Below are 25,090 nucleotides of genomic sequence, written 5' to 3'. Positions count from 1 at the left end.
CTCAATCTCCTTTGCACTAAGGTGAACAACTCAGCTTCTCCAACCAAACCTTGTAGCTCAGATCCCACATACCTGGAACTGTTCTGGTAAATATTCTCTGTACCCTTCAAAAATTCTCACATTCGTCCTGAAGTGTGGTGGTCAGAACAGGACGCAGTATTCTTGTTACGTCCCCAGCCAGACCTTTATAAGGGGACAGCCTTCCACAACGATCAAATTTCTCAAAGTTCTTTACAGGTGATGAAGTACTTTTAAAATATCACAGCTGTTTTAGTGTAGCAAACTCGAATAGACACAGTGGCTAGCATTCACTGCCTGATCTGACTATTCCAAAATCATCATGAAAGCTTCATTTCTACCTTTATTATCTGGAAGCTTGACTATTCTGTTGCACATCTGGCTGCCTTCCCACATTCTTACTTCCATAAACTTGAGGTCATCCAAGCCCTGCTATCTGTGTCCTTATTCGCACCAAGTCCCATTCATACATCATCCCTATTCTTGCTGACCAAGTTGGCTCCTGGTTAGGCAATGTCTCAATTTTAAACTTATCATCCTTGTTTTAAATCCTTTCTTGTTCTCTTCCCTCTCTATTTTCAAAAGCTCCTTAACTGCCACAGCTCTCTGAAATACCTGTTGTCATCTAATTGTGGCTTCTTGTATATCCTTGATTTTAAGTTCTCTATCACTGGTAGCCGTGTAGCTGCCTAGGCCGTAAGCAGTGCAATTCCCTGCCTAAACTTAGAATCCCTACAGTACAGAAAGAGGCCACCCGGCCTACCTAGTCTGCACCGACCACAATCCCACCCAGGCCCCACCTCCCCATCCCTATACATCCACCAATCCCTCCAACCCACACCACCCAGGATACCAAGGGCAATTTTAGCATAGCCAAACAACCTAACCCGCACATTTTTGGACTGTGGGAGGAAACCGGAGCACCCGGAGGAAACCCACGCAGACATGAGGAGAATGTGCAAATGCCACACAGACAGTGACCCAAGCAGGGAATCAAACCCAGGTCCCTGGAGCTACAAAGCAGCAGTGCTAACCACTGTGCTACCGTGCCACCCAATGTCTTTGATTTTCTAATTCTCTTTTGTCCTGTAATACAGTCTTTAAAATTTACCTCTGATCAAACTTTTGACCATCTGCCCTAATATTGCCTCACGTATCTCCAGATCAGATTTTGTTTTATAATGCTATGCTAGAAGGCACTATATACATTAGTGTAGTTGTTATATACCATGTGGTTTTTCTCATCTGTATTTAAACTCTGCCTGAGCTTGATATTTTGTTTGTGGTGCCCCACATGATAACAGTAATGCATTTAAAAAGAATTATTTGAAAGTGTTTAATGATTTCATTTTAAGTTCTCCATTTTGAAAAAATTCTCCCATCTCGGACCCCAATTTGTGTTTCTGCTAGTGGGTGACGAAGAGGAAAGAGCAAGTAATAAAAACAATGGACTGAAAATTGGGCAACTTCTGTGAGTGGTCAGTCCACTCCAGAAGATGTGAAGTTGAAAATTCAGCCCCAAGAATGAGCACCTGAGAAATGGAATTGCAAAACCTTTGTTAAAACGCTGTCAATGGCTCAGCTAACATTTGGAAGCTTAATGGGTGATTATGGTGTAACAAAGCAGCCTGCAGCCTTTACCCTTAAGAAGCAGGCTCATTATTTGTTAATTAACCTCCAGAACTTCCGCGATACATGAAAATTGAAACACATTTATTTGAATTAATGAAACACAGATGCGGTGTGTGTTCACTTTAGAACTAAATCCATTTGATCCTTTCAAAACACAATTGATACATTGCAAGTAATATTTAGAGAACCTGAACATGTTCCTGGCACTTACCCATGATGTGCCAGCTTGATTGATGGAGCAATGTGATGTCATCAGGAAGTCATGGAAACATTGCCAACTTGCAAATGCCAGTGGCAAAGATCCACGTACGAGGCGGTGCTAATTCTGACGTATTTGTTCCTATCAAATAATGAGAGCTGAAGGGAGAATCAGGCTTTAACAACTGGGAAAACAGACCTGCTTTTTGCCCTGGATAAAGATTTGCAAAATGGCTAAAGTAGATAAAGTTGAAGCTAAACAAACAAGAATAATAAATGAAAAAAGAATATCGAAATAAAAATTTCCAAATAGTGACCCTGAAAATGATTATAATGCATTAACTGCTGAAAGCCAGCTGAGGCTGATTTTTGTATAACTTGAGCATGCACTGTTTAGCCTTGTCACACTGATTGGACCTGGAGCTGTAACAAGTTTGATGTATAGTGTCGGCTGTTCAGTTCCATCAATTCAAAGGATCTTGGTTTACAGAATTCAACATTAATTACATTCTCTGCCATTTGTACTGGGTGCAGAAGCAGGAGCTGTATTACTTTACAATGCGGAGAATGTTCTTACATGACAACATTTTTGTGATTTTTTTTTCCACATTAGCACCTCATGCTTTGGGTGCGTTCAGCGGCACCCTCCAAATTGTTGAACACTATAAAATCTGTTTTAACTGATGATTACATAAAGTCAAATTTTACATATTAGTGCAAATGCCATGAAGCTTCATCTGCATTGAGCATGTAATAGGAATTCAGAAACTGAGGTCAGTGAGCTCTGCAGAATTTTCCAACCTTTAAAATTCTTCTTCATTCCTTTGCCTCGAGCCACATGAGAAGTCTCACAACACCAGGTTAAAGTCCAACAGGTTCATTTGGTAACAAATGCCACTAGCTTTCGGAACACTGCTCCTTCATCAGGTGAGTGGGGATCAGAACTCTCCAATCACCTGACAAAGGAGCAGCGCTCCGAAAGCTAGTGGTGTTTGTTACCAAATAAACCTGTTGGACTTTAACCTGGTGTTGTGAGACTTCTTAGTATGTTTACCCCAGCCCAATGCCGGCATCTCCACATTGAGTCACATGAGACAGACAAAGCATTTGTACCACCTTCTGTAGCTGGCTTTTCCTGGAACAAGTCACTAGCCTGGCACCAGAGGCTATAGCTTATAAAGCACCACTCCACATCAAAAATGGCTGACCAGGAGACTGTACCACTCTTACTATATGTCATAGGTATATTGAAAGGATTTACAGGATGAAAATTAAGCTGCCTGGCCAGGTTATGAACACAATTTACTTCGCCATCAAATCCTAGCGTGGAACTTGAACCCAGTGCTCCTAGCTCAGAGACAGGGACACAACCCCTCCAAACACAAGACGTTTCATTTTAAAATTATATTTTGAACAGAAAATTCTGCAAAGCTTTCTAACTCACTCCAAATTTTCATTATTAACCAAGATGGATTGAACACAACTGGCTAAAAATCTATCTTTTCATATGATTTACAAAAATCTAACCAATGATTTTAACATAAGAACATAAGAAATAGGAGCAGGAGTAGGCCATCTAGCCCTTCGAGCCTGCCCCGCCATTCAATAAGATCATGGCTGATCTGTTGTAGCTCAGTTCCACTTTCCCGCCCTCTCCCCATAACCCTTAATCCCCTCTCTTATCAAGAACCCATCAACCCGCTTCTTAAAAATATTTAGCGAGGCAGCCTCCACCACTTCAACGGGCAGAGAATTCCAGAGATTCACCACCCTTTGAGTGAAGAAGTTCCTCCTCAACTCCGTTCTAAACCGCCTCCCCTTTATCTTGAGGCTGTGCCCCCTAGTCCTACTGTCTTTTTTGAGCGGGAAGAGTCTCTCCACCTCTATCCTATCCATCCCATTCATCATCTTATACGTCTCAATGAGATCTCCCCTCATTCTTCTAAACTCTAACGAGTACAAGCCTAGTTTATTCAGCCTCTCCTCATAGCTCAATCCCCTCAACTCCGGTATCAGCCTAGTAAACCTCCTCTGCACTCCCTCCAGGGCCAAAATATCCTTGCGCAGGTGCGGCGCCCAAAACTGCACACAGTACTCCAGCTGCGGCCTCACCAATGCCCTATACAGCTGCAGCAAGACCTCCCTACTTTTATATTCAATCCCCCTCGCTATGAAGGCCAGCATCCCATTTGCCTTCCTGACCACCTGCTGCACCTGCAAGCTGGGTTTTTGCGACTCATGCACAAGGACCCCGAGGTCCCTCTGCACCGTCGCCTCCTGCAGTTTTTCGCCACGTAAGTAATAGTCCTTCCTACCATTCTTTATCATGTCAAAAGACTTGACATGGGATATTTTAATTTCCTTGACTTCACTGGCTGACTTTAAAATAGTGCTTATCAGGCACAGTGTCGTTTAAAGCTATACCTGATTCATTAATTGATTATATTTCTATAACAGAATTTTTGCAAATGTGCAGCTGTAGCATTTTGTACAAACAACTTAAGACAAACTCCCCATTACTGGTTTGGCGTTAGCTCACTTTGAGTTTTGGCTGTGTTGCATCAGCTGCTGAATTAACTGCTCTGTCACGGTGAATAGTCTCATGGAATAGAGGAGGAGGAAATTTAGCTGAAAGAGAAAACACGGTAGATATACCCTGCAACAAGCACTCTGCCAGTTGATGAAGTGGCAGTGAAGAGTTGTTCCACACGTAAATCCTATCCGAAGCCCCTTGAGTCTGTTCCACAGACCATTCAGTTGCATTTGCCTACCTCGATTCTGTAACCTTTAAAGCACACTTGCTAAACAAAAATCTATCCATCTCAATTGGAAATTTTCAAGCCTCAACAGCTTTTTGGGAGAGAGTTGCAGATTTTCCATTACCCACTTCTGAAAGTATGTCTTGACATCAAAGATTGTGTCCCCCTATTCTGGATTCTCCCAATAAGGATAGCCAGAGTTCACAAAAATCAGCACTAGCTCCATTTCATGCTATCAAATAATGAAGCAGTTGTCAGATCTAATGTGAGCAATCTCATCTGGCCTGGACAGTGTCTGCTGTGGTTAAATGTATTCAAATAATTGGTACAGAGGGAAGGATTTTTAAATAACTGTTATATGTAACAAAATCAAAAACCTACCTAGAAAGAATGGGCTGGATTTTAATCTGATGGCAAGTTCTGTTTGCGGGATACGAGGTTGTTGTTTTCTCAAAGTCCTGCCAAATTTAACTGCAGGCATCTTTAAGTGTGGTTTCTGCCTAATTGACAGGCCGTTCAAGCAGGAAGCCTGCTCCAGAGGGCTGAAGCCTCTGAGAGCAGGTAGGGAAGTGAGGGAGACGAGGAGGTTTAGATTGGAGCAGAAGCAGGAATCTGGCTCAAGTTTGCAGTGAGGATGGCCCCATAGTGATCTGGCTAGGGGCCAATTCATGTTCAAGGGGTTGGGTGTGGTCCAGGAAACTTGGTTGGGCGTCAAGGGAGGGGTTTTGAATGGAGATCAATGATTCTGTTAGTGATCAGTGGCAGGGGAACTAGCAGTGGTGTTTTACTGGCCAGCTGGTTTGGCCTAGAGGAAACACTCCTGCTCCTCTTAGCCCACAAGCATTGTTGTAAAGGCACTTATAGATTGAACCCTTTTTGTCTCCTTTCACCTGATGGGTTTCCTGAGGCCAGGCTACTTGAGGTCAAAATAGAATCAGTGTTAATGTCTTCTTATGTCTGAATGATCAACCTACTTGCCATGAGCAGTTTTATTATTCATTCCTCAGCTCTCCTCCATTAAAACAAGTCAAGGCTAGTTGGATTTCTGTTTCAGATACCTTGCGTTTTAACCTTTGATAAGACAGAGTTAAATTGCAGCTCAATGATTTTACAATTTCATTGCACATTGCCCACAGAGGGAATGTTTCCTCAAGTGTCAAGGTTGAATCTCATTATATTTAAGTCCTTGCAATTAATTCAATTAAAGATGGATATAATTGGAAACAGTGACAAAGTGAAGCAGAATGATTCTAACAAACAGAAGGCCACCCTGTTACAAACATTAAAAACAGGGAGCTGTTTCAGTTGAGACGTGATCATTCTCTTGTTGACCATTATGCCTAATGTTTATTTTTTGGAAAAATAAACTCTGTTGAAATATATTTGTTTCTGCAGTTTATATGAAAGGGCAAGTATATATACATAAGGTCACTTCGCTTTATACACCTTTACCTGATAAATATTAATATAATCCAGATGAGGTAATATAGAATCTTCCCATTCTTGTTTCTGCAGAGGCTGGAGGAAAAAAGCTACGAAGTACCATCCAACGTAGTACAGAAACTGGATTGGCGGTTGAAATGAGGAATCGAATGACTCGGCAACCCAGTCGGGAGTCTACTGATGGGAGCATGAACAGCTACAGTTCAGAGGGAAAGTAAGTTCAATATAAAAATGAATTTCATGTTACAAGACTTCAGGTAGAGGAGGGCACTCATAATGTTAAAATGACGGCGCGGGCTCGTAGGGCCGAAGGGCCTGTTTCCTTTCCTGTGCTGTGTTGTTCTTCTTTGTTCTTTGTACTTCATCAACAGTTCAGCAGGGGCAGAGGTACAAGAAGGTGGTGAACAATAACGCTGGGGGTGGGGTGGTGGGGGTGGGTGGGATTGGAAACGAACAGTGTCAGGAGAGGGGTAGGTGTCAGGGTGTGCGGGTGAACAGAGTCAAAAGGGGATGATCAATGTTAGGGTGCTTTGACATTCAATCTGATTTAAGGAACTGCATTCCTAGTAAGGTTTATGCCTGCTGGAAATAAATGAGGGTAAAAAATTTCGCTATGTACCAAACAAACAGCCCAGATTGTACATGCTGACAAGTACCAGGGGATCATCAATGGAAACCTCCATAGGGTCATTTCTGGTAAACCAAACATTCAAAGTTTCTGATACCATTGTGACCCTCGTTGACTGTAAATGTCTAAGTGCTCACCCCTATTGAGATGGGAATATCTGGGCCACTGTTATCAATTGAGGCCAGTATCTTACCAGCAATGTGAGTGAATGTAATGTATCTTTAAGTTTGTTCCATATCTATTGTACTAACACTTTTGGTACGAGTTACACAAACATTGATTTCCTCAGTAGATCCAATGTCACCTTTTTCATAAGATCACAATCATCTGCAACAAAAAAAGCAACCATTGACTCAATTACAATGAAACTGCGCTACAAGATATGTAGTGGACATTGCGTTAAGTCTGGGCATTCTTACTAATAGACCATTGATATGTTCGTAACTAATTCCTACCTTTGCTATCCCAATCGAGTAGTTAACTCATGCATCATCTTCTTCTAAAATAGCTAAGAGAGGAATTTAATACTGTACAGGCATATTAAGTGTTTGTTGTCATCTTTCACAGTAATTTCCAGGATATAATGTCAGCCAGATGTGCACACTGAATGTGAAGGGACTGTAAGCCTGGTCAACATGTTAAAGGTCCCTTTCTAATTTTCCTCCCATTTTCCCAAACCCCCCCTCCTTTCCAGTTGCTCACTCATACTAATGTCACCTTACTTCATGAGTGAGCCTTGACATTCAGAGCTAATCACTCTCCGACAGACAAAATACCGGCCTGATCTTTGGGCGGCATGGTAGTACAGTGGTTAGCACTGCTGCTTCACAGCTCCAGGGACCTGGGTTCAATTCCTGGCTTGGAATTCCTGTTTGTATGGAGTTTGCATGTTCTCTTCGTGTCTATGTGGATTTTCTCCAGGTGCTCCGGTTTCCTCCCACAGTCCAAAGGTGTGCGGGTTAGGTTGATTGGCCATGCTAAAATTGCCCGTTAGTGTCCTGAGATGTTTAGGTTAGAGGGATTAGCAGGTAAAATATGCAGGGATATGGGGGTGGGGTCTGGGTGGGATTGTGGTCGGTGCAGACTCGATGGGCCGAAGGGCATCTTTCTGCACTGTAGGGTTCTATGTTCTATGATCTAATCTTACCACCATGGCATGTCAAAAAAGAGAAACATAATTCTTTGCCACAAAGTGAATAAGAAAATTAATAAGGCAGTGATTTCTGGGTTGCTGCTGTGAGGCCCTTAACAGATGTTGGTGAAGCTGTTACTTGTGACTGACAGATCCAGCAATGGTCAGAAAGGAAATAACCTTAAAAAAAGAGAACCTCAACCTGTTCGCAAAATAGTAATTGTCAACTGTTCATTGGAGTGTTTTTTTGTACATCTGGCTTTTGTAAGAGAAACAAAGATCTCTTGTGTTTCAAAGTTGAGAGAATTTTTAAAGTTTTTGTTTACCTGCACATCATTGAACTAGTTACGGAATCTCATGGCATTAATGAATTCAAACCCACAAATATGAGGTGTTACCAAATTTCACCAATATATCCATCTAATTGCCGAAATACAAAGATCAAGAAATATAAATTGCAGCATAAATTTCAAGAATAGCAGTTAATTTTTAACATAGCTCAGTTTCTCGTGTCTTTAATATTACTAAGTGTTATACTCAATGTTCTCTTTTCTTGCACTTGTTTTCCTCATAGTCTTATCTTTCCTGGTGTTCGATTAGCATCAGACAGCCAATTCAGCGATTTCCTGGATGGCCTTGGCCCAGCCCAGATGGTTGGACGTCAGACATTAGCGACACCGTCCATGGGTAAGCAGCACCTTGAACTGAATAATCCCCATCAAAGCTGATGCAAATAATTCCAATTATATATTGGAAAACGTAGTAGAAGCAGTGTGATTGTTACAGTAACTTCATTGCAGTGTTAATGTTAGCCTACATGTGACAGGTAAATGTTTACACTAATGCAGCGTATCTGATCCACAGTGCGAAGTGACCTTCAACATTGTGGCGATTTATATTCTCCCTATCCCATTTCAATACATTAACTTAGAACATAACACAAGAACCAGAAGCAGGAGTAGGCAATTTAGTCCCTCAAGCCCGCTCTGCTATTCAATACGAGCGTGGCGAATCTCATCTCGGCCTCATTTCTACTTTCCTGTCCCTTCCCCACATAACCCCTCATCCTGCTAACTAATTAAAAACGTTTCTAGCTCCTCCTTAAATTTGTTTAGCATTCCAGTGTCCACTGCACTGTGGCACAGAGAATATCACAGATTCAGGACCCTTTGAGTGAAGCAATTCCTCCTCATTTCTGTTTTAAGTCTGCCACAGTGACGACTCGTTCTAGAAAGGGAAACATCTGCTCTACATTTACCCTATCAATCTCCTTCAGCATCTTATATACCTCAATTATAACTCCTCTCGTCCTTTTAAACTCCAGCAAGTATGGGCCAAAACTGCTCTATCTCTCTTCATAAAACAAGTCCTTCATTCTTGGAATCAGTCTAGTTCAGTAAGCTATGAAGGACTGTGACTGCAATCAGGCAAGAACTATTGCTCACATCTGCAAATCAGTTATTGTAGAGAAAATGTACAAACTTAGGTGGAGAATGTGTTACACTGGTTAGTTATTGTGAACCATTAGACTAAGATAATGCTATCATATTTTTTCTGGTAGTATAGAAATTTTCTTCAAAACTTGATTGGGATCATTGGATTTTCCTCTTCAAAGTGTTTTGATATATGGGCTACAGCTTCAGCACAGTGAATCATGAGATCATTATCAATGCATTGACAGTCCATTGTATCTTCTAAAGTGGAAATGTATTAAATGATCAAAAGACAGAGTCAGAAATTGATTTTTGTGTCAAGAAGTTATGGATTAAAGCCTCACTTAAAACTTGAGCATATAATTTTGTCACTTCAGGGAGGGCGTACTAAATTGTTGGAAGTGTTGTCTGTCGGGTTGGAAAGTAAATTGGGACCCTAACTAGCTATTCAGGTGAGCATAAAAGAGCTATTCGAAGAAGGGCAGAAGTTCTCATGTCCTTGTCAGTATTTATCTCTCAAACTACATCATCAAAACTGATGATTTGTCTGATTTGTCATTTTAGATCTGTGATGTGCAACATTGTTGCCATAATTGTTAATAAAACAATGGATTACAAGATAGTACACAAATTCACGTTCTAAATATTATTAAATCCAAACATTGTCTTTAACACAATTTGGTGTCCGTAGGCATGCCTCTCAACCTTACAGGGTGATCCAAAACTGGAGGTGCTGGGGCTGGAGTGCTGAGGCAGGTTGGTTAAAAGGCCTCTCACGGTGCTCTGGGGCTGCATCACAGTTGTGCGGTTGAATATTAGGCCCTCACCCCTCACATTCCACTCAATTCCTAGGCCCCATTCATGCCTGTCCACGCCCTCAACCACCTGGCAAGGACCACTCATACCAACCTGTATCTCTTTACCCATCTCATGGCCCTTATATGTTTCATGCCAACCTTTGCCCTTTTGCCCACTTCCAGAACCACTCATACCCTCTACAACCTATGCCCAACTACTCATCTCGAAGATGCCTTGTATCGTCTATGCCAACTTCTTGGACAATTCATGCCAAAACCCCCCCAACCCACCAACCATTGTCCTTAAACCTTACATGTCAACCATGGGGCATCCTCAAGGGCTATGCTGAGAGGCCATAAAATGAAATTCTAAGTATATATTACAGACTTCACTATATAAAACAAAACTCACATTGATAAAAGCCCATCAATACATTTAAACACCCCCAAGTACCTACTTCCATGTAAAAATTAACATTTGTATTCATAGCCCCACATCAAAGACAGTTAATTGATTATTAACCTCTTGGAGCTGTCAATCGAACTCTGAACTTATGCCTATCCACTAAGACTATAGTGATTGTGGAAGCAGTCAAGCAATAATAGTACCTTTTTTTAATACATTTATGGAATTTAGGTGTTGCTGGTTAGGCCAGCATTTATTGCCATTTCTAAATCTCCTGATGCTGTTGAGCTGGCTTCTTTACCCTTTGCAGCACATCTTTTTTTAAACTTTATTCCAATCCAATCAAGTCAAATTAAATCCAATTCAGAGTCCCAACAAGTTGGGACATTTCCGATCCAAGCTGACAAGACAGGGCTCTCACCACCTGTCTTGGGCTTGATCTATATGATCCAAGCTGGTACAGATATGCCCACAGTAAGTCAGGATGGTGACTGGCTTGGGGGGAACTTCCAGATAGTGGAATTCCCAGCTATCTGCTTCCCTGCTCCTTCGAGATGATAGTGCCTGTGGGTTTTCAAGGTGCTTTCTTAGGAGCCTTGGTGAGTTCCTGCAGTGCAACTTATAGATGGTACATGCTGCTGCTACTGTGCATCAGTGGTGGAGAGTGTGAAACTTTGTGGAAGGGATGCCAATCGTGTGGGCTGCTTTGTCCTGGATGGTGTCAAATTTCTTGTGTTGGACCTGCACTCATCCAGGCATGAGAATTCCATCACAATCCTGACTTGTACATTGTAGATTGTGGACAGGCTTGGGGAGTCAGGAGGTGAGTTACCAGCTACAGGAGTCCTAACCTCTGACCTGCTCTGGTATTTATATAACTAGTCCAGTTCAGTTTCTGGTCAATGATAACTCCTAGGATGTTGATAGTGGGTGAATGAGTGGTGGTGATGCCATGAATGTCAAGAGGCAATAGTTAGATTTAAATAACTGGACATCTTGACAGTTCCATGCATAATATCCCAGCTGTGAAGCTTAAAACAAAAGTGGAAACAGAAAAGCCACCTGGAGTTGGAAAAAGAGACGCACAATCAGGGAAAGAGAGAAAGAGAATCAGGAAGGAAAAGAGAGGAAAGCATAAAGTGGGAAGGGCAGAAGCAAGAAATAAACTGGCGAGGTAGAGAGTACACACACAACTGGGAGAAGAGGAGAAGGAGAAAAGTTTTAAAGTTTATCTATTAGCGTCACAAGTAGGCTTACATTAACACTGCAATGAAGTTACTGTGAAAATACCCTAGTCGCCACACTCTGGAGCCTATTTGGGTACACTGAGGGGGAATTTAGCATTGCGAATGCACCTAACCAACATGTCTTTTGGACTTGGGAGGAAACTGGAATATCTGTGGGAGATGGGCACAGGGAGAATGTGCAGACTCTGCATAGATAGTGACCAAAGCTGGGAATCGAACCCAGGCCACTAGCGCTGAAAGGCAGCAGTGCTAACCACTGTGCCATCGTACCACCCTGAAGATGCACTGAAGAAGGAGAGGGCAGCATCTACTGGTTCATGTCAGTCTATGTTGCTCACTATTCTATAATGTATGTTGTTCAGGAAGTAAGACAGCTTTGGTTCTTCTCCCTAAAGACTGAATCTCATCTCCCTAAATCTGGCCTCAGTGATGGAGTATGGGAGTCAGTTAATTGAACAATATTTGGTTTGTTTTCATTTATCATTTTCCTAACTTGCTGTGTATTGTAAAGAATCGTAAAATCAGACAAAATCTTTAGTTAGGAACTACTTAAAGTGAGGACGGTTTAGTGGAAATGGTGGAATTTGATGGTTGCCCTAGAAATAACACAAGTAGTTTTACTTAAACGTAAGGGGCAGGATTTTTCATGTCCCCCATTGCATGCTTCATTATGGCAAAGGCAATTCTGTATTGACTGGTGGCAAGATCTTCAGATTCACTGATCAGATTCCACTATTGTTAACAGAGTTTCCTGTTGAATGCACCTGTGACTGCCAGGAAACCCATGGTAGGGTTCAGCATTGGTGGGACCAGAAGATCCCACTGGCAGGAACTGCTGGAAAATTCCAGTCAAATACTTCAGCCATATGTTTTGTGTTGATTCATTTGAAAAGCATATTATTCATCTCCTATCAAAATAAAAAGTCAAATACTTTATTCAGGACTTGATGTCACTTAAAACTTAACAGAGGTAAATGCAGTAACATTTGCAGGCAGCAAGCAAAGATTTGGATAGGAGCATGGTATTTTAGTACTGTCTTGTTCTGAGTTCCCAATAATACATTAATATATATTTCCAAAAATATAATATATATTTCACACTTCCCTCCCTATACCATTTGGAAAAATTTGAATTAACAATATTTGAAATGAACAGAAGCTGAAGATTCTACTAAAGCAAACTCTCTACAAATTACAAGAACCCTGCTGGTATTTTCCAAACAGGCCTCATTCATGTGTGCTGCAGGATCCAGAGGACAATGACATTGTTCATGAGCAACTGACCAGTGTTCCCCTTGTTTGAGGGGTCAGTCACAAGGGAGCATAGTATTAGGGTAAAGGGCAGGAGATTCAGGGGGGTTTGAGAAAATGCTTTTTCACTCAGAGGGAAATCTGGAATGTACTGCCTGGGAAGATAGTGGAGGCTGGAAACCTTGTAACCTTTAAAAATACTTGGATGAGCACTTGAAATATCATAACATTCAAGGATATGGGACAAGCCCAGGAAAATGGGATTAGCACACATTTAGTGGTAGATATTGTCAGTGCAGACTCGATAGGCCGAAGGTTCTTTCTCTGCACTGTATGACTCTATGGGTGGGATTTTACGTCTCGCTCAAGCAAGATCGGAAATTCTCACCTGAGGTCAATGGACGTTTCCATTTTCTGCCCCTCACCCGCTCCAAGTCCATGACAGGTGAGGCAATAGAATTCCAGTGATTCATGAAGTGGAGAGAGACGAAGAGCGGGAGTTTACAGCCTCGCTCGTTCTGAAACAGTAAAATCTCAAACAAGGTTAATGGACCTTTCCGTGACCTGCCCCTCGCCCACTCCAATTCCAGTGGCTGACGGGCCAGTCTAATTCCAGCATAAGAGTTCTTGAAGAAACAAAGCTAGGTGGATGGTTAGAGATATGCTTTTCTTTTCAAATTTATACAGTAATACAATCCTTTTAGAATGCATAGATCACACAGGAGGCTTGTTCTGTGGAATTGCTATGCATGCCATTTCTTCATCTGGCAGTATCTATAGAGAAATAGAAATGTTTTATGTCAATGACCTTTCATCAGAAATGCTGAGTATTTCCAGCATTTTCTGATCTTATTTCAGTTTCACAACATCCAGAATAATTTGCTTTCATATCTTCAACACACTCTTTAAAACCAGCATTTTAATACAAAGGCATAAGTAGAGAAAGATAGAAGTTTGTGGTTCTAATACATAATAATATCAAACTAAAATCTAGTTTTTTAATTAACCCGTGCTAATCTTCCAAATAGACTAATGGTGCAACAATAAAAGGCTAGCAGATCAAATTGAAAAACAAATCATAGATTATCAGCCTAATTTAAATCTCCAGTATTATTTCAGATTTTAAAAAAAGCCATACAGTGTCTTCTACAAACCCACAAATAAGTTTGTCTGAAATTCCTTTGTCTTCTACTTTAATTAAGGCATCAACAGCAGCCAGAGGAATTTTAACATATTTGTCTGTGTTTTTATTAATACTACACAATACAAGTTTAAAATTTGTGTATCTTTTGTACATGCTTCACTTCTCCTATGGTGCATCTTTTGTCATCTCAATACAAAAAAATGTCATTGCCTCTGGAACCTATGGTGCACGTGAATGAGGCCTGCTCATTCAATACTAGCAGGGTGCTGGTAGTTTGTGGAACGTTTGCGTCACTAGGATCTTGTGATTCTGCAACTCCTATTCATTTTAAACATTGTTAATTGCAATTCTTCCAAATGATAATATACTAATGTGTCACTGGCAGTCCAAAACAAGACAGCACTAAAATACTGTGTCCCTGTCTTAATGTCTGTAATTTTGGTTAATGTACATAATGATACAGCAAGAAGAGGGAAAGCTGCCATATGCACCTGATCCATTGATTTGATGTTTTGCATGCCAACAGTCAAAATTTCAGAAGATACCTTAAAATGATTGCAAAAGGGCAGATATTTTTCCATGGGCTTTTTAAAACAAATTGGGTGACACATTTGTGTGCAAGTTCTCTGCTAATTCAAGAAGTATTTGTTAGTTTAAATTAGTTCATGACTCAGGTACAGCACAGAAAAATTTTTATTTGTCAGTGGTGGTAATGGGATTGTTGGTAGCTGTATTGATAGAACAGGGAAGGAAGGAGCCTTTACCATATATAGTAATGCAGATGGAATGGAACAAATTGAGTTGGTCTGATTTGGAGGGAAGAGGTTACTTAATTTATGTATTAGTTCTGTTCCTTTTTCCGAATCACCCCTGTGCTGTTCACAATCCTTTACCTGAGAATGACAAGCAATCCCACTCTAAAATTTTCCAACACTGTTTGTTAAATGGTTACTATGTATGAGAGAATTGTCAGGATAATTTGCCATTTGACATTCTGACTTGCCCGACAGAACAACCATTATCGTCCATTCAATAGCTCTCTGTGGCAGCACGTCTGAAGGGGGAGAATTGTGACTTTGTTCCCATATATTCCCATGCTTTAAAGGCCACACTTACCTAGGGAGCCTGTTTCTGAATGTGTAGCACAAGGAAAAGAACAGTCAGATCAAAGAGGAGCGAAGAAGAAGAAGCAAACAAAGCAAAAGGCAAACACTTTATTGACTGCTTTAATATTATACAAAATGCATTGATAATCCTATTGGTTGACCAGAGAGAGCTATCTGGCACATGCACAGTGGGCTGAATGGCTTTGTTCTGTGATGTATATTCTATGATCATTGAACTAAATGTGATAAGCACTTCAAATGGTGCATATTAAACTCTGTTAAGGCTGGTTCTGAAGCAGAATTTTAATTGCAAGCTCAGAAGCCTTTACCATGTTTACTGTACATGGTAAAGGCTCCTTCCTTCCCTGTTCTATCAATACAACTACCAACAATCCCATTACCACCACTGACAAATAAAAATTTTTCTGTGCTGTACCTGAGTCATGAACTAATTTAAACTAACAAATGCTTCTTGAATTAGCAGAGAACTTGCACACAAATGTGTCACCCAATTTGTTTTAAAAAGCCCATGGAAAAATATCTGCCCTTTTGCAATCATTTTAAGGTATCTTCTGAAATTTTGACTGTTGACATGCAAAACATCAAATCAAAACATCAACATCAAATTAAAATGGATCACGTGCATATGGCAGCTTTCCCTCCTCTTGCTGTATCATTATGTGCATTAACCGAAATTACAGACATTAAGACAGGGACACAGTATTTTAGTGCTGTCTTGTTTTGGACTGCCATTGAAAATAAGACTGTTTAAGAAATTAACTGTTTTTTATGATCTTAAATTGTGTGCTGAGCAATGTATCTGATATTTGCCTTTAGGTGACATCCAAATTGGCATGATGGACAAGAAAGGACAATTAGAAGTAGAAGTCATCCGAGCCCGAGGCCTAGTAGGAAAACCTGGCTCCAAAGCTTTACCTGGTAACCAAGCCTTATTAAAAAATATATGCAATGACATGAGACAATCACGCGTCAATTCATAATTTAACAGGAATTTACAAGAGAGAGTTTCTTTACTGCTTTCTTCAAAACACAACCTGTTGGAAACAGTTAATTTATGGTAGTTCTATGGTGTTTTCATTCTTTCACATACAGATATTTTTTCTCAAATGTGTAAATACTACATATAGGTGATCAATATTTTACCCAAATTTAATATTTATAATTTTGCTTGTCCAAAGGTTGGATCACTTGGCTGGTTGGCTGTTTTGTGTTGTAGAGCAACCCCAACAAGTTCAATTCTGTACTGGCCAACGTTATTCATGGATACCTTCATGTTATCCCCCGCCTTCTCAACCTTGCCCCTTGCCCGAGGTGCGGTGATCCTCAGGTTAAAATCACCATCAGTTAGCTCTCCCACCTCAAAGGAGAAAGTAACCTGTGGTTACCTGGCAACTTTGCCTTTACCTTTACTTATTGTCCCTGGAAATAATAAAATTCAAATCCAGATGCCTGGTCAGCATTATTCCCCAGTAGTTCCTCCATTCCAACGTACCAAAATACAAAAAAAAAAGCCCTTCATTAGAACACTTGTGGTTCAGTCTAATTTTGAGCTTAGGTTAGCTGTAATGTTTCTATAAGGAAGGAAGCTGGGGCTTTCAGCATGAAACAGAAACTGGGAGTCATACATGGCTGATTTGTGATGCCACATCCACTATGGCATATGATGTATAAGTCATTCATACGCAGATTCCACTGAACTGACACACACGTCCAAATTATTCAGACAGCAATGTTCACATATCAAAAATAATTACATCTCTTTAAAGAAAACTGCAGCAGAGTAATTTTGTTTGCTTCTTTTTTTCTTAGCACTATGCTTCCAATTTATTTATTTGATTAAATCTTTATATACGTGACTGTACAATGACAATAGCAAATTATATTTTCATAGCACCTTTAACTTAATGAAATAGCCCAAAATGCTTCATGAGAGCATTTTAAACAAAATGAGAGAAAAAAGTCCTCCTTGTCTCATCTTAATTTCTTAGACTGTGTCACCTAGTTTTAAAACCCCCCCACAAGAGGAAACACCATTCCTACATCCACCGCATTAAGTTCCCTAAGAATCGGCAAATTTAGCAACCATATATTTAGATCTTTTATCTTTGTCATTGATATTGATTGTAAATATTTGAGGCCCCAGCACTGGTACTCCACTCAGCCAATAAAGACCCAATTATCCCTTCTCTCTGCTTCCAGTTAGCTAACCAATCCTTTATCGATGCAATCATGTTACAGTCACGCCATGTGTCCTTAGTTTGTGTAGTTACCTTTGGTGTGACACTTCATCAAATGCCTTTTGGAAATCCAAGCTCATGATATGTACAGGTTTTCTTTTCATCCACCATGCTTGTTACTTCCTCAAAAACTCTACTATATTAGGCAAACAAGATTTTCCTTTTGAAGAAACCATGTTGATTTTGCCTGATCCTGTTTTCTAAGTAACATGCTATAACCTCTTTAATAGTGGACTCTCGCAATTTGCCTATAACAAATGTTAGGTTAACTTGCTATAGATTCCTGCTTTCTGACTCCTCCTCTCTTGAATAAATGTATTATTTTCACTATTTTCCAATCCACTGGGACCCTTGAAGCACATAAGGAATTTTGAAAGATTATAACACATACACCTACTATCTCTATAACCACTTTTAAGAAAATAGGGTGCAGGTCCTCAAGTTCTGTGGGGACTTGTCAGAATTTAGGTCTAACAACACCTTTTCCCTGGCCATGGTGATTGTTTTAAGTTCCTCCTTCCCTTTCACCTGTAGATTTTAAAATATGGTATCTTTGAAATGTTTTCTAATTCTTCTACAGCGAAGTTAGACACAAAATACCTGTTCAACTGTTCCGCTATTTCCTTGTTTACCATTATCAATTTCCTAGACTCACTCTCTAGAGGACCAACACTCACTTTGTTACTATTTAAATAGTTGTTGAAACGTTTTCCATCTGTTGTTATACTTCTAAGTAGCTTTCTCTTGTACTCGACTTTCTCTCTCTTTATTTTTTAAAATTGTTCTTTGCTGGTTCTTAAAATTGGTCCAATCTTCTGACCTAACACTAATCTTTGCAGATTTGCACACCATTCCTTTTAATTTCTTAACCTCTAGATTTAGTCAAAGATCCTTCTTAAAGAGTCTTTCCTTCTGTCTAGGATAAATCTTTGCTTAGGGTTACTGAATATTGCCTTAAAGTCTGCTGCTGCCCACCCCGTCTTACTTTTCAATCTAATTTTCAAGTTTATTTTAATCAGCTTTGCCTTCACTCATACCCTTATAATCACCTTTATTTGGCTTTAAAACACTAGTCTTAGACTCACACTTCTTGCTCTCAAATTGAACATGAAATCATGTTATAATCACTGTCGCCTAGAGGCTCCTTTATTAACGCTAGATCCAGGATAGCCTGCTCCCTGATTGATGTTAGAACATAGTGCTTTAAGATATTGTCCTGGATATACTACATGAACTTATTTTCCAGGCTATCTTTGCCAACTGATTTGCCAAATCTATGTATAGATTTAAATCACTCAGAATCATCATGGTACCTTTCTTCCACACCTTAATGATTTCTTCCTGTCTAATCTATCCTACTGTGTAGCTAATGTGTGTGTGTGTGTGTGTGTGTGTGTGTGTGTGTGTGTGTGTGTGTGTGTGTGTGTGTGTGTGTGTAGGGGGGTGGGGGGTATAAACTACTCTTGCAAGACGTCTCTTTCTTTTCCCATTTCCTATCTCTACCCAAACCGATTCTACGTATTGCTCTTTCAAGCCAACATTATCTCTCACGACTGTCCTAATGTCAACATGAATTAGCAGAGCTACCAACTTTTCCTCTCCTCCTGGCTTTTCAAAATGCCCTTCAATATTCAGGTCCCAGCCTTGGTCACCTTACAACCATATTTCTGTAATGGCCATCAGGTGATACATATTTATTTCTATCTGTGCTAACAATTCATCCATGTTGTTACAAATGCTGCTAGTAGCTCTACCTTTTTAACAATTTGCCAATCTCTGACCTTGTCTGCTGGCGCGCTTTTAAGCGTGTACTTTCTATCTTTTCTTGTCACAATGTGGTTACTTTTACCATGTCACTACCCTGCACTATTGCCTTGTTTTTCCCTCTAATTTACCACATCTCCTCTCATATGATCCCTCCCACCTCCCCCCACCCCAGCAACTCTTTACCACCCCAATTATAATAACACTGTTTATCTGTAATATTCAGCATAATGTCACTTAGTTCACATATAACTGGTTATTAAAGCTGCAATTTTCTTATTTATTCTTCAGCACCATATGTTAAAGTCTATCTATTGGAAAATGGCATCTGCATAGCCAAAAAGAAAACAAAAGTGGCACGAAAGACACTGGATCCTTTGTATCAGCAACAGTTGCCATTTGAAGATAGCCCCCAGGGAAAGGTTCTTCAGGTAACCATTTTTGTCCAAGTGTTTTGTTTTGGTTTAAAGCACATTAAATTAAACTTTGAACCAATGTATTGAATTGAGGCTCTATTAGTGCTGTGGCCACTGTCATCATACCAAGGGAGTGGAGGCAGTGTCACCAAGGGTATCTGACCACCAGTGTGTTCCATAATTCAGAAATAACGTGAACATTCAAAGGCCTGAACTTTCACACTGGCAAGTGCCAAGCACCCACCATCCTCAAGGACTCTAACAGGCCTGCTGCTGTATCACACTCAATTGGGAACGTTTGACAGAATGCACTTTTGTCCACTCTTGGAAGGCAGAGCCGCCTTGGAGAGCTACTGGCCAATCAGATTGACTGACAGCTCTCCAGCCCATCCAAGCACAGCCCTGCAGTGGCCAGAAGAGGTATTGTAGCTCTATGCCTCAGCCTAAGTCCTGGGTCCACACTTGAGGTAAGTTCCAGGGGCAGGAGGGTAGCGAATGCCCTGGGAGGTTTGAAGACATGTGACTCCAGACCCACAACAACGTGATTGATTCTTAACTACCCTCTAAAATGGCACGGCAACCAACACAGTTCAAGGGCAAGTCGGGAAGAGCAATAAGTGCTGGCCCAGCCAGCGATGCCCAAATTTAATGAATGAAAAAAGGGCAGGCAGGATTAGAATTAGCCATGATGCTCTTTGTACTTGAATAGTGATCTGACACACTGGTGTACCTTGCTAATGAAGAATGCACACAGTACCAGATTTCAAGTTAGAGAAGAGGTGAAAATTGATGGGCTGGAAGTGGAGATTGGGGGGGGGGTGTGGAATGAGAGCAAAAAAAAACTTTCAAAAGACACTACTGCACTGTTAAAAAACAAAGATTACTAACACAATCTTCTTTTTTCTCCATCAGATAATTGTATGGGGTGATTACGGGCGAATGGACCACAAATCTTTCATGGGAGTTGCTCAGATCCTATTAGAGGAGCTTGATCTCTCAAACATGGTGATTGGCTGGTACAAACTCTTTCCCACTTCCTCACTGGTTGACCCAACCTTGGCCCCACTGACGAGAAGAGCTTCCCAATCATCACTTGAGAGTTCATCTGGACCTTCTTTTGCTCGTTCATAGCAGTTGTGAAAGTGTTGCTATAGCAACCAGTGTTCAGCTCGCAGATCGTAAGCCCTGGTTACACTGCATGCTTGATGTTGTCTTCTGAGCCTGTTCCTAGGGATTAAAAGCGGTCCTGTGTTCTCAGAGGAGATTGCACACACTGTGTCCTGAGAAGGTCCTTGGGGAAGGAGTGCAGTTTTGCAGAACTTGTATGGTTGCTGGAATTAAATGACAATTTTTTTTTGTCCAATCAGAAGCCATGAATATTAAAAAAAACAAATAAATAAGAACCTATCAATTCACACAGCAGAAGCCCTTATTTTTCAATGAACCATTTTGTTTTTGGTTGTTCTTTATCCCTATTGAGTCGCCTGCTACTCCTACCCCACCAGCTTGGTCCCTATAGCAACAGGCACTGATGTCATGAAGGCCAGCTGGTTGTTAGCTGTGTGAGAGTCATCGTGAGGAGAGTTGAAAATAGTGTCCAGTAATGACTACACATCATCAGACCGAGCAAAACGAAAAGGAGTCAGCTGAGCAAAACTGTACAGAACAAGAGATTTAATTTTTTTTTTAAAATGTAAAACATAAAATGGTACTGATGTTCAAAACTGACTTGGAAGCTCCAGAAAGATAACCACAGCGATTCACAAAGGGAGAGGGCTATGTGATCTGATATCATTGTTTCTCTGCTGATATACTGTATGAAATTTAAAAAAATTTGCATGGACACAAATTTAGCTGAACTTAAATGGAAAGTAAAACATTTAAAATTATTTTCTTGAGGCTGAAACTTGCAAAAAAAAACAGCCATTTTCAACAATTTATATTATTTTTTAAAAATATTTCACCAGTGCATGGTTTTATGGAGGAGTGAATGCAACAGTGTGATACGATGACACCGTGTTTCCCATATTCAGAGTAAATCATTCATGAGTCTGTCCTTTGCGGACAAAGATTATTAAGGAAGGACTGGGCTGAATAGAAGTAATTTCAATGTGGTGTTAAGAAAAAAAGTCGTCTTGTGGACAAAACCTTAGTTAAAACAATGACGCAGACCTTCGAAGTCCGATATTATTCACAGATTACACATGCTGCTCTGTCCCTTTTACTGGGTAGTTTATTGTATGCTCTGAGTACGACCTCTGTGTCTCTAGCCACTCAAGCCCCTCATCCGGGTTAAAGGTTGCAGAGTGTTACTGCATTTTGATTCTTTGGGTAAAGTGTACCATTTTAACAACAACAAAAAAAGAAGAAATGATATGATTTGCAAGCATGTTGAAAGGATTTCTGCAACATGGCTTGGGCACTCACTGCAGTAATTCAGCATGCATTTGACAAAAAAAATGAAATTTTTGCAGCATCCTTTTATTGTACAGTGCATGATGACATAGAACTTATTTACATTTTCTCATCTTAAATTGAATTCTACAGCAAATAAAGGAATTGCGTGGCCATTGTTCGAAAGAAATCTTCAGTAAAAAAATAATTTCTAGCAGCATTCAACTTGTACATACTGTAGGAATAAAACTTTTTTTCTCTGAAATAATATAGCATTGATATTGACACAGGGAAAATTAACTAATACAGTATTCTATTTGAGAATTACTTTACACAATGGTAAAATATGTCTTCTCGAACAGCCAGGTGTAGAAATCATCCAGTCAGATGATTAGTTTTGCATGCCTGAATTCCCAGAGTCCTCTAGACAGGATTAAATAAGGTCAAGCTGTTTTGCTGTAAAGTTCAATTTTCACACATATACTTGTGCAGTTTAATGAGGACTTTTAACATGGACTGATGTTCACTTGCTAGACTAAGCTGAAAATTGGCCATCTGAAATCACCTGTTATGCACCTGTCGTTTTTGGGTTCTGAATTGAACTCCACACACTATTAGTTTACCACCATGCTGTGACACCCTCCCCCTGCCCCCACTCCCAAAGTGAAACAGGCTAGTCTTTTATTTAAGTGCTCTGTAGAACATGAGATTTGTGTGGATGGAGGTGGCGCAGATGCAAAGTTGCCGCAGTCTTGTGTTAAGGGAACAAAGGCTGATGGAGCACATGAAGGATCGTCAATGAGTATGCTTGAATACCATTTAAAAGGAAAATTTAAAAATGCCTTTTTTTATTTTTTATTTGTGGTGCAATTCTGTTTAAAGCCAAGAGTGATTCTTGGGTTTTTTGTCTCTGACTAAAGTATTGTAGATGAGGGCTTGAACGGTGAGCCATCTAAAAAACAGGAGATTCCTACAGTGTCACCAAGATAACACTAATCTCTCGGGATTAAAGTTAGCAGTGGCCACCAGCCACTGACACTAGTTTTCCACATTGCTGTGAGCAACTGCAAGTCTGGACCTACAACAATGATAATAAAGATTTATTTACCCTTTTTTTAAAAAAAAGCAAATACAAATTTTATTTCTTACATGCTGTCCCATTAAGGTGGCAGCAGCTCAATTTATCTGCATCTGATTATTTTGTGCATATTATTCCTGTTTAAAATGATCTTTCAGAAATTTTACCGAGAAGGATGTTAAAGTATGAAAGATTTGTACATACTTATCATTATGCAGTATTTATTTGAAACTTAATAAATTTTTTTTTAAAAAATATTTTTCACATTATGTCTGCAACTCTGTTTATGATTTAGTCATATCAATGGCACTATTCCAGTAAAACGCAGATGTCTTGTACATAGATTTTAAGTAAAGGGGACACTGCTGTTAAATTACTGGACAACTGGCCTGTATGTGACAACAAATAATGTAAAACAAACTCATTTCTGGTGATGGTATTTAACATGGCTACATTATTAATAAAACATTTTCTTTACAGAGATGCAAATCATGTCTTTTTTCCACCTGCTCTAAATATTTTTTAATATTTTGATATTTTACATGTTACACATTTTGAACAGAAATCTAGCAATGGGTGATATTTTGCTTCTGTGACTGGAATGTTACTTCCCATCTCGCTGCAGCGAACAGAGTTTTGGCTGGGTGCCAAATTCTCCGACCTCACTGCAGTGGGAGTGTGGTGAATGACCAGTAAGATCACAGCCTGTGTGTGTTTTTTACAGATGAGTCCAGATAATGTTGTACCAAATACTGAGCCAATGCTTCCTCTCTGTTTAAAATAATAGTAATAATTGGAATTGACATTTAAATTCTAATATCTTCTTTTATATATTTCAATCAGTTAAAAAAAAGTATTTCTGACACAACGGGAGTATTGGATTGTTTGCTATTGAGAGCTAAATTAATCTTTTAATCTCGTCAAAACTGATGCTAATGTATATGTATTATGTTCATGCCAAACCTTTCTTCACAAACCATATATAGATAATCTCCCTCAATGACTGGTGGGCAGACCCAATGTCAGACCCAAAAGTAAGGGGCAGAATTTTCAACTTAGAGATTAAGTGTGATAGCAGGCAAGTTTCAGGGCACATTTGCACTGGTTGGCAAGGAGGGTACTCCTGCCGATTTCGCAATCGGCAGCTCATTGACCAAACGTAAGAGAGTAGGTCCCAAATCACATTGCAGGGTGGGAACTGATTCGTCAGTCCCACCATTACCTAATGGAATCAAAGGTCCAGACGTCGTATATAAATGCCACCCGAACACACATTCACTCTCACAGTCCCGCCGAAGACTGAAACTGCACCAATGTTCAGCAATGACTCCCTTGAGACCCTTATCCACGGATTAAGCCCAAATCAGAATGTCATCTATCCTAAGAAAGGCTCCAGAAGGCCCACCAGCCTCGCCTCGCCAGCCCAGGAGGCAGTTGCAAGGGATGTCAGTGCATCAGAAATCCTTGCAAGAAACACAATCCAGCGCAGGAAGAGGATGAATGATTTCATTAGTTCCACCAGTGCACTCCAATCCCATACTCTCATAATGTCATCGTGAATGCAAAGGTTGGCACTGCTCAGGAGTCTTAGATCACATTAGCGGGGGACATGGCAGCTGACTGGTGAACATTTTAACGTCATCAGGATCTCATCAAGCGTGCTGTACAAACGTCAGCATTTACTGGGGAGGGCTCCACACACGCAGTAGGCATACATTCTTCCAAAGCTCTCATCCAGCCCTTCTCATCTTATTCCATTTATTTATCTCGATGTAGGTCAAGATTGCTCACAACAAGAGGGAGAGATCCCAGACTGGAGGAGAGATGGCCGACATTCAGGAACTCTCCAAATTCAAAGAGGATGTTGCCAAGTTGGCAGAGGAGGAAAGAGATCGCTCCTGTGGGGAAGGCGAGTTGGCCTCTCAAAGCAAGCCAGTATAGATGAGCCCTCTATGAACTCATCACATCCTGGCATTCTCAGTGAAG

The 25,090-nt window shown here is 40.3% G+C and overlaps 1 protein-coding gene across 23 annotated transcripts in view; it reads left to right on the top strand.

The window, feature by feature from the left end:
- Window positions 1–23,548, top strand: part of rims2a (regulating synaptic membrane exocytosis 2a) — a 1,020,455-nt gene extending 996,907 nt beyond the window's left edge. For all 23 annotated transcript variants that reach the window (XM_080193752.1, XM_080193745.1, XM_080193738.1 and 20 more), the window contains 5 exons: window positions 6,123–6,264; window positions 8,385–8,497; window positions 16,032–16,133; window positions 19,508–19,647; window positions 20,545–23,548. In XM_080193752.1, the coding sequence (XP_080049878.1) occupies window positions 6,123–6,264; window positions 8,385–8,497; window positions 16,032–16,133; window positions 19,508–19,647; window positions 20,545–20,763 (716 nt within the window). In that variant the 3' untranslated portion in view covers window positions 20,764–23,548. The remainder of the gene's footprint in view (window positions 1–6,122; window positions 6,265–8,384; window positions 8,498–16,031; window positions 16,134–19,507; window positions 19,648–20,544) is intronic.
- Window positions 23,549–25,090: the final 1,542 nt, after the last annotated feature.

The sequence above is a fragment of the Carcharhinus amblyrhynchos genome, chromosome 8 (assembly GCF_965287045.1).
Source record: "Carcharhinus amblyrhynchos chromosome 8, sCarAmb.v2.hapA, whole genome shotgun sequence".
NCBI classification, from domain to species: Eukaryota; Metazoa; Chordata; class Chondrichthyes; order Carcharhiniformes; family Carcharhinidae; genus Carcharhinus; species Carcharhinus amblyrhynchos.
This window is presented reverse-complemented; position numbering and strand designations above follow the sequence as displayed.